At 37.8% G+C, this 15894-nt stretch overlaps 1 protein-coding gene across 2 annotated transcripts in view; it reads left to right on the top strand.

Annotated features, from left to right (window-relative positions):
• BABAM2 (BRISC and BRCA1 A complex member 2) overlaps positions 1-15894 on the top strand; it is a 399166-nt gene that overhangs the window by 33660 nt on the left and 349612 nt on the right. For both annotated transcript variants that reach the window (XM_052647953.1, XM_052647954.1), the window contains exon 2: positions 7704-7780. In XM_052647953.1, the coding sequence (XP_052503913.1) occupies positions 7704-7780 (77 nt within the window). The remainder of the gene's footprint in view (positions 1-7703; positions 7781-15894) is intronic.

The raw sequence follows: 15894 nt of genomic DNA, 5'->3' as shown, positions 1-15894 counted from the left end.
TTTGCTATAGAACACCTACCAAGATTTAAAAATACTCCCCACTCTAAAGTAGAGTTGAAACCTCTCATTTGTAAATGGAGATATAGCGGAGAAACTGAGAATAACAGTTGATGCCACATGAACTGGCAAACACATATTTTTGAATATTTTAATTTTATAATTTTTAAAACATTCTGGGCTGAGGCACTTATTTTGGTAATGGCATTTTGGATTCCTGTGCTACGAGTTAAATCCCTCGCTTTCTAGTAGGGTTCCGAAATAGATTTTAGACTTTAGAGATGCAGAGGATGTGCTTGGAATATCAGGAGCATCGTATGTCATCAGGGTAGTCCAGTCTCCTGGATGAGCATCTGAGACATCTGCCCCAGTGTGATTTGCTGCTTTCTTGTACCAGCTTTAATTCAGGAGTCTTCTTGTAGAAAGGCCTAACCCCCGGTGGGTTTTGATGTAGTCATCTAGTTGCACCATAATTTCCTTCCAAGACTGAAGGTGAAAGATTCTGTGAATCAGAAGTTCAGATACCTCCACAGATAAAATGCCCATTTTATAGATTATTTAGATAGCTGTTACGATATCCTACTTCAGCCTTCTAGCTTCTTTATTGCTGAATTTCAGTCTGGAAACCATGATAATTTTGAAAGTGCTTGAGTCTGAGTGGAATTTTTGGTGTTAGAGTTAATTCAGAGAAAATTAACTCTGTAAAATGAAAATGTGCTGAATATCAACTCACAGTAATTCACTCTAATTTATGACTTAATAGTTATTTAAAATGCAGTTATTGGTCTTTGAACCTGTTTTTGCTTCATACTCACCTGGTATTTTAAGTTGCCAAAGCTGAAGACTTCCTTCTTAGCTGATGTTAAATATTGTTGGTTAAGCACACACGTCATTATCAAGAAAACAGGAAGCTATGTAGGAGAACATGCCAAATGGTGAATTAATAGTTAGAGTAAAGGAAACTGACGTCTACTCAGGGAAGGAACCCTAGACTCATCTACTTTGTTCTTTTTAGGTGGCTTGAAAAAGAGAAATGGTTTGTCATTACTTTTTTCCAGAAAGTATGTCAAATAATAGGTTTAGCTTTAAACTGGAAAGCATATATTTTGCATTGTCTTAAAAATGCTGATGTCTTAAAGGTTGTAGAATATCTTCATTTAACTTTGTTAAATCAAGATTATTTCTTGGCTGTTATTCAGATTGTGTAAAGTCTTGTGAAATTGCCTACCTTTTCTTCTTTATACTGAAACTCTCCTTATTTGAGGACCATCTCAGTAATTAGGAACAAGTAATGATTTAAAAAGGATTCAAATCTAAATTTACATTTCACTATTATTTAAAGACGTTGCTGAATAAATCAAGAGTGTCAACACTGCAGCACAGATTTAGTCAGGTACATTTGATTGAGAAGAGTTATAATTCACATTTTTCATTAATTCTGATGGTTTTCTCTTTAATTGTTGAGAGATGATTTAGTTTGGTGGTTAAGAAAATGGACCTTAAAAAAGAAAAGAAAATGGGCCTTGGAGTTAGATATCCTGGGCTTGGATCCCAGCTCCATCACTTACTAGCAAGTTATATAGCTTTTATTTGCCTCAGTTTCCTCATCTGTAAAATGGAGACAATAATAGTACCTATTGCTGAAGGTTGCTGTGGGCTTAAATAGTTTAATTAAAGAACTTAGTGCCCTTTGCACAGTAAATGTCCAATAAATGTTAGCTGCTATTGTTATTATTTATTTTGAAAATAGAGTAATTTTAGATTATGACTTTAAATTCTGAGTTTCATGGACAATTCTTCAAAGGGAGGACCTTCCACAAATAGTCACTTGTAACTTTCTCAGAGGTGCAGATGAGAACGGCTTCCCAATTCCAGTTAAATCATTGGTTCTTGCAGGAAAAGAGTGCTAGACTGGGGATCAAGTTTTACACAAACCTTTCATTCAGCAAACCATTACCTCCATGCGTAGTTGCTGGACTCTCCATGTCCTCGACATAAGTGCTGCTGGATTCTGAAGATTAGAGATGATTTAAAGATGCTTAGGTCAGGGAGACTAAGATGTGACTAGAGTGCCTTGGAAGTGGTTTCCAATCTATTGTCGTCTATAAAATGACAATTTTTGAGTTTAGTTGATGATTTCAGTCATTAGTACTGGGTTCGTAGCACTGTGCTGGATTGCTGTACTAAGACATTTTTTAAAGGGTAAAGCAGTTCTTGGCACCAAGAATCTTAGAACTGGTAGGAAAAACAAACCACCATTAGAAAATAGATCAAAGACAATATTGAGAGTCATGTGATTAGATGGGAAATAAGAAATTGTAGGGATGATAGTTTGAGAAGATCATTATGCTTAGCATTTTATCATGTCAGTGGTTAGCTCCAAGTTCTTAATAAGGTACCAGAGTAAACTGCCTGATTTGATGTTAACTTGAGAGGAACCTTCTTTTTTTCAGAGTATATCCTGAGAATCACTGGGCTGGAAGAAGCACAAGCTGGAATCTAGATTGCCAGGAGAAATATCAATAACCTCAGATACGTAGATGACACCACCCTTAGGGCAGAAAGTGAAGAAGAACTAAAGGGCCTCTTGATGAAAGTGAAAGAGGAGGGTCAAAAAGTTGGCTTAAAGCTCGACATTCAGAAAACTAAGATCATGGCATCCGGTCCTATCACTTCATGGCAGATAGATGGGGAAACAGTGGAAACAGTGGCTGATTTTATTTTTCTAGGCTCCAAAATCACTGCAGATGGTGACTGCAGCCATGAAAGTAAAAGACACTTGCTTCTTGGGAGGAATGTTATGACCAACCTAGACAGCATATTAAAAAGCAGAGATATTACTTTGTCAACAAAAGTCTGTCTAGTCAAGGCTGTAGTTTTTCCAGTAGTCATGTATGGATGTGAGAGTTGGACTATAAAGAAAGCTTTCGCCGAAGAATTGATGTATTTGAATGGTGGTGTTGGATAAGACTCTTGAGAGTCCCTTGGACTGCAAGGCGATCCAACCAGTCCATCCTAAAGGAAATCAGTCCTGAATATTCATTGGAAGGACTGATGGTAAAGCTGAAACTCCAATACTTTGGCCACCTGATGCGAAGAGCTGACTCATTTGAAAAGACCTTGATGCTGAGAAAGATTGAGGACAGGAGGAGAAGGGGATGACAGAGGATGAGATGGTTAGATGGCATCACTGACTCAATGGACGTGAGTTTGAGTAAACTCCGGGAGCTGGTGATGGACAGGGAGGCCTGGCGTGCTGCAGTCCATGGAGTCGCAAAGAGCTGGGTACGACTGAGCGCCCAAACTGAACTGAACTGAAGCGTCACTTGGGAATTCCCACATGCATGATCTTTTTAAAAGGGAGCTCAACACCCTTTGTTTTCTTATCTGTTAAACTTTAAAATAGTGAATCCCCAGTATAATGAGGTAATTAGAATTTAGTGGAAGATACATTTTTAGAGCATGGTTCATCCCAAACCCTTTTTATGTTATAATGGTAAGATAATATCTTTTTATTCTTGCCATTGCTGTATTCCCAGCTTCTAGCGCACTGCTTGATGTGTAGTCAACACTCAAAAATATATTTGAGAGGGAATCCCGTGATGATCCAGTGGTTAGGCCTCTATACTTTCATTGCTGAGGGCATGGGTTCAATTCCTGGTCAGAGAACTAAGATCCCACAAGCCTCCACTTGGTGTGGCCAAAAATGAAAAAAAGTAAGAAAACAAAAATATCATTGAAAGGCAAATTTGAAGTTACATTTGAATTGTCAGCAATTTCTAAGTCATTAAAAATTATTCTATTATTAAAACATGTTGGTCTTTTTAAACCTTTAGATCTAACTATGTTAGGGCAAGTTGCCATTATGCAAATATAATTTCATGAAGTTAGTAGCTTCTTACTAGCTTTTTCATACTTGGGTAAGGAAATGTCTTTCTAGGAGAATGAACTTGTGTACTGTATTAGTTCTCTGTTAACTGCATTTGACCGCAACTTCATGGGAGACCTTACACCAGAGTTGCCCTGCCAAGCCATTCCTAAACCATGACATGTGAGAAACCATGAGAGATAATAAATATTAGAAATGTGATGTTTTGTGATATCATAATATAAAGAGTTTCATACATCTCATTTGAAGACTGTTCATCGGTAAATCACCCTGCCTTATTTCCTTTTGAAAAGGAGTGAGGCACTTTAGAAGAAAAAGATAAATCAAGCCATCATAGCCAAGTTTCCTGGGTCAAAATAAGAAAGAATATGTTTAGCTTTAAAATATTTAATTGTAGAATAGTTCATGTTCATTATTAATCAAAACAATGCAGAAGGTCATTGAAGAAAGTTCTAAGGATCACCCCAAATCCTACTTAACATTTTGGTGATGCTCTTTTTGAAATCTGTTTTTGTACATAGACATAAGCACACTTAGATCTTTCTTTTCCATATGTGGAACCTTTCTTTTCATCTGTGTTTTTCAGTATTTTTTAACCCAAATCTTTTTTTATTAATTGAAAAACTATTGGCCTCCTTGAGTATGGTTTGAAATTTCACAGTAAATTGAATAACATGACCAAAACCAGTTTTAGATGGAGGTAATTTAAAAAGGGGAAACAGTTTAATCTTAAACGAACCATTAGGTAAGATGACATTGGCTTGTTTCCCATCAAGCTGTTTATCCTAAGAAATATGGAAGACAGCATAACAAGATATTTTAAATGATTTGCTCAATGTTTCCTTGGAGGAGAAGCTGAGTGCTGTTTAGGAGAGAGAGACAGCTTAGCCTTTCTTCTCTGCTCCCTTAAACAGTTTGGTTCTTGGCCCCAAATTTGTGTATACCTCTCAGCCAGACAGAAGCCCTGCAGTTAACCGGAGATTAGCTGATGTACCCCGTGTATAGTCCTGCTTGAGGACTGTTACCCCTGCCACCATCCCCACTTAAGTAAGTGATCTTTCCAACAATAGACAGGGCTCTTTTTTGATGAGTTTTTCTTCTATCTTCTTTTTGTGTGTGTGTGTTGCTTTAGTGGCTCTTTTAGAATGGCTGTCCCTCCCATGGATCTGCCTCTGTTTCCGGGAAGAATTGGCTGTCAGCTGACACTCAGCTCTTGACTTCCCTTCTCCCTCAGCTTGCTTCTCTCCTAGTTGCCCCTGTTGAGAATCGCCCCTGGTCTTTCCCCAGCCCAAGGGCCCAGCATCTTTCTTGCCTGTAATGGATTCGTCTCTGGTTTCCTGGTTTCTGTTTTACCTTTTCACAGTCCCCTTTTCCATGCAGTATACTGGATAATCTTTTAAAAACATAGACTCAGATAATAATACTCTTCCTTAAACCCTCCTTTGTACTCAGAATAAAACCTGAATTAATCGCCACCGCTTCCGTGGCTTCCGTGGGTCTGTCCCTTGGGATCTCTTGTCCTGATCTTTTGCTGTTCTGATCTCCCGCAATCACTCTGCTCTAGCCGCATTGCCCAGACTTAGCAAGATCCCTTCCCCCAGAAATACCCAACTTCTTCCTGCCTTCACGCCTTTGCACCAGCTGTTTGCTCTGCGTGGAATGCTCTTCACCAGAACTGTTTATGATTGGCCCCTTTGCATTATTCAGGTTTCAGATTTCACCACCTTCAAGGGTCTTTCCCAGTCTTCCAGCATCGTGTGGCTCCTGTTTTATTGCAGCTCCCTGTTTTATTTTCTTCATCACATTTAGCAATCTCAAACTATCTTTGCACATTTGTCTCTCCTTTTTTTAAAAAAAATCATTTCTCCTTCCCTTGCCAGATTTTAAGTATCATGAGACTGTAGCTCTTGTCTATCTTGTCCACCCTATATTTCTAAGACATGGAGCAATGTTCAGTCAGTCTTAGCTAAGTGAAAAGAATCAGTGAATGAATCACTCAGATGGAGAAATGTATTTTTTTCTGCCCTGAGGTGGCTGGGACCAGCCATTCAAGTAGAAAAGGAGGAAGGTGAAAAGGCAGAGCACAAAGACACTTTCCTAGTCCTGGTTTAAGCATAAAGTGAATACTATAAAGTGTGGCACCACAGTGACTAATTATTACAAAATTTAAGTCACATAGTAGAAGGATGACTTTATTCAAATTAGAATCAGATTAATCTTGAAGATTTCCTGTACTATTAATAACTTCAGTCATTAAGGTAGGTGATTCGATCTTCAAGCCTCCAAAGACACTTGATTGTATGCTTATTTGTTAAATTATTTAAAAACATTGTTGAATATAATGTAAGAGAAAAAAAATTCTTAGTGTTGCTTGTAGAGTCATTTCTGTCATTAGATTATACTTCATATTTTATAATGTTAGTGTTTAAGTGTTTTCCATAAGTGTTTTCAAAGAACTACTGTGTTGTAGGCTAGAAAAGATGTTACTATAAGAGAGATATTTTAGTACCTTTAATAAAACGTGCCCCAAAGAATTTTTTATGTTGAAAGGTAAAGGAGACTGTGATCTTAAAACTTGTAAAAAAAAATTAAAGTAAGTTATCTGTAATTACTAGTGCAGTTTTGTTGTTTAGTTTATAACCTAATGTTTTTATTGGCCCCTAAGGATAAAGAGGAATACTCGACCTGGTGTGCGTGCGCTCAGTAACTCAGTCTGGTTTATGCTAAATACATTAACGTTTCTGTCTACTTTTCTCTTTCACATTCATAGAGTTTTGGGAAAAAGTAATAGTAAATCTAATATGAGCTCTGAGTTAGTGTTTTTAGAGTCAGCACTTCTCAAATTTAGTTTCACATGCCGGTTGCCTTTCACAGTGGCCGTCTAGGGAAGTGGCACATTTGTTCCAACAGTGCTTCCTTTCCTTAAACCACTTAGGTAGGTTCTTTTTCAGAAATGTTTCATAGGCAGTTTTGGAGTTATGAAAAAAATCCTTCTTACTCTACCAATGAAAAGCTTTGCTTATTTTTTTGACTAAATGAAGACATACAACTTCCTCAACTGACTTCATATTAATATTTTATTAATTTATGAAGCCAATATTGCTGTTACAGTTGAAGTTATGACTCAGAAGATCATGAGAGAGAGTTTACAAAGTAAATCTGTGTAAAGAACAAAGAACATTGTATAACTTTGCGAGGTAATAGATTTGAAAAAAACAACAACAAGCTGTTGAGACCTGGGTGACTAACTCACCCACCCCACCCCCCTTTTAAATTTGCATTTTATCTGAAACTGAGTGCAGAGCATTGTGCTCTGCTACAGATGTAAGTTATGGGGTGCCAAATCTAGAGGAAGCGCCTTGTTTTCGGGGAAAGAGAGAAAACCATCTGGTACCAGAAAAAGGCCAAAAGTGGGCTCTTTTTAGTACTAACTGAGTGAAAACTAAGAGTCTATATATAAAATATGACCATAAAACTACGCTTCTTTTACAATTCTTGGCATCAAACACTACAGACCTGTTTTGGATCATGTACCTGTTTTCAAAGTTGAGATGCACTTCTTTGAGAGAAGTAGCTGAAGCACTGTTGGTATTTAATGTTAGAAGGCATATAGGTTTTATTGTGAGATAAATGAATTAGTTCCTTGAACACAGGTCTTATTTTGTCTTAGCCTCCATGACCATTAAGGGCTTTTATTTTGGTCTATAAGTCAGTGTTTTAAGTGGTCTGTAAGGATTATTTTTAATTAACTTTATTTAATATTATAAATATGTGGGGTTTTGAGAAATGCTTTTCTTTTCTTTCTTTTTTTAAAAAGCTGCACGTCGTTGACTCCTGGACCCAACTGTGACCGATTTAAGTTGCATATACCATATGCTGGAGAGACATTAAAATGTAAGTAAATGATGACTCTTTTACTGAAAATGTAGATTACAGTGCTAGCTATTGGACTTTGTGCTTTAGTGTTTTTATTTCTGGCTTTTAAGTGTTATCTTGTAAGATATCAATCAGAAGGATTTACCACTTTTTGAAAGTTTGTCTTTCAGTCCTAGTTCTAGTAAGATAGTTGGCAGGCAGTAAGTTGTGGTCAAGTGGGCATGCACATGTTCTTTATAGCAAAGATCGGAAATATAAATGACTAAGAGGCCAGACTGGTAACGTGAATGAGGGAAGTAGGCTAGGGGTGGCAAGTTGGAGCGCTCAGCCCAGTTTTGAGGGGTTACCCTCACTGATTTATTGAGAAAAGGTGGAAATCTGCATTTTTATTTGAATTCTCTCAGTTTTAGACATTGGCCACTTCTTAAAAATTACAGTGTGGGCCAGCATTATGTAGGCCAAACCAAATGTGTGTGTGGGCTGCCTTGAGCTCTCGAGACTCTGGTTTGTGACCTCGATGAATAATATGCAAGACCTCCTGCTGGATTTAGTCCACGCTCTGCGGCACTTGCCCGGGTTGCGTCAGCGCTTCTCTGCCGTAATCACCAGGACTACAGCTGTAGCCTGTGATGATGGAGATGACGATTGCTTTAGTTGGTTGGTATCTGTACTCTCATCAGGAATTTTCCCTTGAAACCATTCTACTGAACAGGGTATGAAAGTCTGACTCTTCTTACAAAGAGGAGTAAAGAACAAAGATATTGAAGGTGGGACAGATGGGCAAACAGTACCTTTCAGACCATGGATTGTGTGTTTTGCCATTTTAGGCCAGGAAAGGCCACATCTTAATATTTGTAGAATCACTCTGTATAAATTTACCAATTGCAACATGAACTGAAAAATTTGTGACGTGCTGACCTGTTAACCTTTTATTGTTAGGTCATTCTCTGGAAACCATTAAAATAGAAAAGAATTTCACCTGACTGAGATAGTAGGACAGATCGGATTGCTACTGTTTTGGGGAAAAATATTTTTAACTAAATTTGAAAGAATTGATCAAAGTAAATCATTCACATGGTGAAAAATGTAAGTAGTTCAGAATTTTTTAATATATGAAAGCAGTGGTCCTCTGTCCCATTTCTCTCCGATCCTAGACCTATGTCTCAAAGGAACCACTTAAAACCTTAAAAAAAATTGTTTCAGTGTCTAGTTCTCCTGGGGATGATTTCCATATATCTAAGTAATATGCTTATGTCTCTGTTTCTTGGCTTATCAGTTTTAGATGTTACTATCTTTTGACTTCCTGCACTGATGCATGAGGATCAGCCTGTTTTCATTGTACTGTTTATCTCTCTCTTGTCATCTTCATCTTACAAAGTTACATTATTGTGATTATATCACCACTGTTGGTTCCTGTATTGGGAAACAAGGGAACAGTGAGAGACTTTATTTTCTTGGGCTCCCAAATCACTGCAGATGGTGACTGCAAGCCATGAAATTAAAAGACGCTTGCTCCTTGGAAGAAAAGCTATGACCAACCTAGACAACATATTAAAAGGTAGAGACATTACTTTGCCTGACTAGACAGACAAATGAAGGTTTTTCCAGTAGTCATGGATGTGAGAGTTGGACTATAAAGAAAGCTTTTGCCGAAGAATTAATGCTTTTGAACTGTGGTGTTGGAGAAGACTCCTGAGAGTCCCTTGGACTGCAAGGAGATCCAACCAGTCCATCCTAAAGGAAAGCAGTCCTTAATATTCATTGGAAGGACTGATGTTGAAGCTGAAACCCAATACTTTGGCCACCTGATGCAAAGAACTGACTTATTGGAAATGACTCTGATGCTGGGAAAGATTGAAAGCAGGAGAAGACGGCAACAGAGGATGAGATAGTTGGATGGCATCACTGACTCAATGGACATGAGTTTGAGCAAACTCCGAGAATTGGTGATGGACAGGGAAGCCTGGTGTGCTGCAGTCCGTGGGGTCTTAAAGAGTCAGACATGACTGAGTGACTGAATTGAACTGATTGGTTACCCTGTAGCTTCAATTTTTTGTCTTTTAAAGATTGTTTGATGTGGACCACTTTTAAAGTCTTTATTGAATTTGTTACAGTTTTGCTTCTCTTTTTTTATGTTTTGGTTTTTTGGTCCCAAGGCATGTGGCATCTTAGTTCCCTGACCATGTATGGAACCCCCACACCCTGCATTGGAAAGCAAAGTCCTAACCATTGGACTACCAGGGAAGTTCCTTCTTTTTTCTTTAAAGACTCATTTAAAGCATTGTATTGTATAGTTAAATGAATAGCTCCTAAAAATTCTTAGTAAATGCCTGGCACACAGTTACCACTGTTGGTTCTTAAGCAAAATCTCTGTGCAGTAATGGCGCTCACTTAGTGCGCTTTTGTTTAGTTTTCCATTAGCCAGTGTTCTTGCCTAGAGAATCCCATGGACAGAGGAGCCTGGTGGGCTGCTGTCCATAGGGTCGCACAGAGTTGGACACGACTGAAGCGACTTAGCATGCATGCATGCATGCATTGGAGAAGGAACTGGCAACCCACTCCAGTATTCTTGCCTGGAGAATCCCAGGGACAGAGGAGCCTGGTGGGCTGCTGCCTATGGGGTCTCACAGAGTCGGACATGACTGAAGTGACTTAGCAGCAGCAGCAGCAATAGTACCATAGATTGTGTCTTTTGGCTCTCCACTTTGTAAGATGACGATATTAACCCCTGTCCTCCTTCACCTCTTAATTTTTGTCTTCTGTTATTTTCCTTTTGCATTGTCAAAGTTGATAACTTATTGTCTGTTCTAAATCTGTAATTGCCGTATGTGCTTTGTCTATAAATTGCTTGACTGATTACTTTGTGGGCCTGCTTCTGCAGTTATCACTGTAGGATTCACCTTTATTCTCTTGGGTTTGACCTTGCTTTAAAAAATTATCTGAAAAACTCTCAAATTGATACCCTTTGAGGTGCCTCAGTGCTTCAATAAGGAGGCCAAACTAAAACCTCTTTAGATTTCCAGGTGGAAACTGTTTTTTAATATCTGTTGATATTAAAATAGGATAGAATCATCAAAATAAATGAAACCAACTGCATAAATTTTGAAACAAGTTACTGCTCTCTGATAGTATAAACTAGAAGAATTTGTATAAATAAAGTCAAAACAGATGAAGAAACCCTTCAAACACCTAGTTAAAATTCAAGTGAAGATCCATTGAACTTATTGGACTGGTGTTTTGTGAATCTGCCCACCTAATGTCAGTGATCAAAAGAGCAAGAGAGTTCCAGGAAAACATCTATTTCTGCTTTATTGACTATGTATGCCAAAGCCTTTGACTGTGTGGATCACAAGAAACTGTGGAAAATTCTGAGAGAGATGGGAATACCAGACCACCTGACCTGCCTCTTGAGAAACCCCTATGCAGGTCAGGAAGCCACAGTTAGAACTGGACATGGAACAACAGACTGGTTCCAAATAGGAAAAGGAGTATGTCAAGGCTGTATATTGTCACCCTGCTTATTTAACTTACATGCAGAGTACATCATGAGAAATGCTGGGCTGGAAGAAGCACAAGCTGGAATCAAGATTGCCGGGAGAAATATCAATAACCTCAGATATGCAGATGACACCACCCTTATGGCAGAAAGTGAAGAGGAACTAAAAAGCCTCTTGATGAAAGTGAGAGAGGAGAGTCAAATAGTTGGCATAAAGCTCAGCATTCAGAAAATGAAGATCAGAGCATCTGGTCCCATCACTTCATGGGAAATAGATGGGGAAACAGTGGAAACAGTGTCAGACTTTATTTTTTTGGGCTCCCAAATCACTGCAGATGGTGATTGCAGCCATGATATTAAAAGACACTTACTCCTTGGAAGGAAAGTTGTGACCAACCTAGATAGTATATTCAAACGCAGAGACATTACTTTGCCAACAAAGGTCCATCTAGTCAAGGCTATGGTTTTTCCAGTAGTCATGTGGGGATGTGAGAGTTGGACTGTGAAGAAAGCTGAGCAGCGAAGAATTGATGCTTTAGAACTGTGATGTTGGAGAAGACTCTTGAGAATCCCTTGGACTACAAGGAGATCCAACCAGTCCATTCTAAAGGAGATCAGTCCTGGGTGTTCTTTGGAGGGAATGATGCTAAAGCTGAAACTCCAGTACTTTGGCCACCTCATGTGAAGAGTTGACTCATTGGAAAGGACTCTGATGCGGGGCGGGATTGGAGGCAGGAGGAGAAGGGGGTGACAGAGGATGAGGTGGCTGGATGGCATCACCGACTTGATGGACGTGAGTTTGAGTGAACTCTGGGAGTTGGTGATGAACAGGGAGGTCTGGCATGCTGAGATTCATGGGGTTGCAAAGAGTCAGACACGACTGAGTGGCTGAACTGAACTGAACTGAACTGAATGTCAGTGATTATATAGCAAGGTTATTTTGCTTTCCTTAATTTGTGTAGCTTTTAGGCCATGGCAATTAAAGTTTCTCTCTTTGTAACTGTACTCATTTAAATTACTTCAAAATTAAATGTCTTTACAGTATTTTTTACAGTTTATCCCTTGGTATCGATGGGATTGGTTCCAGAAGCCCCTGCAGATACCAGAATCCACAAATACTCAAGTCCCTTAGATAAAATGACATAGTACATTCGGTCCTCCATACTCATGTGTTTTGCATCCATAAATATGGAGGGCTGACACTAAACTTTCCTAAGCGGAGTTTGTTGAATCATGATGCATCAGTGGTAGTAGTAATGTAAAGAGCTTCTTTATCTAACGGTTTTCATTGAAAACTTGTGGTATGTGATTTAAACTATAATTTTAACCAAGGCTGAATCAAAGTATTTGGAGTCTATTCATTACATGACTTTAAACTCAGCGAAGTTAGAAATGGAGACCTTTTTGTTTATTTTGTTAATCAAATTATATCTTCAGTCCCTAGCACTGTAATGATATTCAGTTAGATATTTATTGAAGGAATGTGATGAATGCATGCATGAATTTTTGAATCTTAGTGTTCAGATTTTTGTTGGTTGAAGTATAGTGTAGTAAAGAATGTGACATTCTGTTACTTGTATCAGCCAACAGAATTCAACAGAAATTCAATCTTTAGAAGTTATTTATTACACAAGGGATTTGTAATTGGAAAATTGCTCTTAACAATTCAGAAAACAGGAAGGACATACAGTATTTTGCAGATTTGGAGTCTGTTTCCATTTTCTTTATATATTTTACTGTGCCTTCTCAAAGCAGATTAATGAAAATAATGTGTGACTAAATTTTATATTTTGGAATGTTTTATGTACTAGGAAATAGTTCTTCTATAAATGTTTCATCTGGAATAAAGGAAGCTGAATAAAGAAAGCTTTGCAGTTAATAATAGTGAAAATGAAAGACAAAGGAGAGGGCATATTTCTACCTATAAATTTATGAATTGATTCCTAAGAATTACCCATATGTATAATGAAATAACAGACATTAAAAAAAAACACAGAAGATTATCATGCATTAAGAATGATGTTTCATCAGCTCTTTTTAATGTGAAGAGAAAACTGTTGGGCGTTGAAAGAGGTGCCAGTTTGTGTAAGATTCTCACAGAAAATATCAAAGGATATCTGAATTGATGAGAAGTCCTTGAATTGCATGATTGTAGAAGAAATAACTAGTACTTACTTAAAGAGGATTGGAAAAGTGACTCTTCAGTGATCAAATTGATTTATATAAAACAAATAGTAATGTCTAGGATAGTGCCACTGAAATGACTCAAAATATGCAAGTTACAGCAAAATTCACAGAGGAAGATGAGAGTCATGTATATGCATATTTGTAATAACTGTCATGCTCTATAGCACTTAACTCTTGAAAAAATTATTGTGTTTGTGCTTTTGTGTATCCTATTTAAATAGGACAGTAGTGAGCCTGTTTTGATCATTTTATTTCCAGTCTGTATCTTATATTTTATTTCCAGTCTGTACTTGGCATTTAGAGGGACTAAATGAATGAACCATGCTCATTCTTTGGATATAACGCTGATGAAGTTTGATGATGTGGCAGAATCCTGAAATATTCTCAATTTTACAGGTTTTTTGAGCAGCATTATTTCATAACTATAAAGAGAGATAATGGAAATATTTTCAGTTTTATAAAGCAAATCTGTGGCTAGTAAATCAAAAGATTTCCTAACGTTGATTTCAAATATGAAATTATCTTTTGTTTAAAATTGCTGTTTTTTCATACTGACTGTTTTAATCAGGGACTGTTTGGTTATAAGAAACCCATTGGAACAAACATAAACTAAGGAGTTTGTTTCTTTGTCTTTATAAGGAATTAAGTGAATTCCATGGTGCCCAAGGACAGGAAGTATAACCAGGCCTCATAGGGACTAGAAGGATGATGGGCACAATAGTAACCTGGCAGTATCTGTGTTCTTGAGTGTCTTTGTCCTGTAACATATTTTCTTGTCATCATATTCACGTTATTCTTTTTTAAAAAAATTTATTTATTTTTAATTGGAGGATAATTGCTTTATAATGTTGTGTTGGTTTCTGCCATACATCAACATGAATCACCCATAGGTATACATATGTCCCCACTTGACTCTTTTTCCACCAAATTTCTGTTTCTCCTCACAGAGAGTAGAAATGACTTCCTGAGCCCCCCTCGGACATGGTGACTAAGCTCATGGCCAGCAGAGACAGCCTATGGTCTAAATTCCTGGGAGAGAGGGTCTGATTGGCATCTTGGGCTGGGTGTTCACTTGTGATCCAGTCATATGGTCAAGAATTCTGGTTAATGTCTTGGCTTGGGTATTAGAGGCCAGTTTAACACAAAGTGAGCATGGGCTGGGCAGGTACCCAGGAACCTATCTATCACACTGTTTCAGGAGTTCTTTCTAAAGAGCTTCCAAGAGAAACTAGAGACATTTTCCCTTTGTCTTTAGCAACAGAAGTAATGCCATTGTTTATCATCTGAGAGGAATGATGAATATTTCAAAGCCATTTGTGACAGAGTCAAGAAGTCATGCCAAAAAAATTATCTCCAAAGGTTTTGAAGTTGAAAGACTTTCCCAGAGGAAAAGCTTTTTTTCCACAGGAAAAAGTGAAAAAAAAAAAAAGATAATGATTTGAATAATATATTATCTCTTCCACGTCTTCAGAGGAACAGTATAAAATTACTGTTCGTTTCCAAAGCTTTGATACTACGTCACTAAATTTAAATTTTTTTTTTGAGAATTATTACAAGAAAAAAATCAAACTCAGAGCTCCTGTTTCAGTAGAATGCACCGTTTAATTGAACAATGGTCAGATACATACAAAAATTTTTATAGGAAAATTGCAAATAGTGTTCCAGAATTTCTGCTTTACTGAATCTTGAAATTCAGCTTCATTTTTGATTCTGTCTCAAGTAGTTTGGCTGCTTTATGTGTGTGTGTATGCTTCTTTCATCTCAGGTCTATTATATATTACTTTGTCTTAGCCAGTCAGCATAGTAAACTCAGAATACTCTCTTTTCCTTCTCTTTGTCCTCTAAGACCTCACTTATGTAGTACCATGTAGAGACACTCAAGGTCTTCATACTGATGACTGTCAAACAGAAACTAAACCCCAAACTGGTGGCACCAAAAGGTCCCAGTGGTGGTGTGGAGAAGTTTGTTGCATCAGCTGAAGGAGATACTAAGGTTTTGTTGATATATCTAAAAGAATCTTGCACTTTCCTTAGGTTTGTTCTCATACATTGTATTTTGAACTTTGGTACATCCAAAGGTTGGCTGCTGTGGCTGCAGCTGTTGGCAGTTTTGTTGGGATGACAGTATTATTTTATGAAAAAGTTCTTGTATTGTTTACAATAAATAATCTGCTTGGAAAATGTTAATCATGTAATCTTTCCCCTCTTCCCTTCAATATTTTAGCAGCCAAATCCCACAGCCTAGCATTCAAGGCTGTCACAATCTGCCCTTCCAGCCCCTCCATGGGCCTCGTTGGTGGAACTCAGCTGATGACAGTCCAAGTCGAAAGCCTGTACAAATGATTTGCTTGTTGTCCTTCTCAGATATCCTGCTTGTCCTCTTTCTGCTTTTGTTCACACTGTTTAGTCTTCAGTGTTTGTGCTTAGTTGCTCAGTTGTGTCCGACTCT

This window comes from Budorcas taxicolor, chromosome 11, assembly GCF_023091745.1.
Source record: "Budorcas taxicolor isolate Tak-1 chromosome 11, Takin1.1, whole genome shotgun sequence".
Classification (NCBI taxonomy): Eukaryota; Metazoa; Chordata; class Mammalia; order Artiodactyla; family Bovidae; genus Budorcas; species Budorcas taxicolor.
This window is presented reverse-complemented; position numbering and strand designations above follow the sequence as displayed.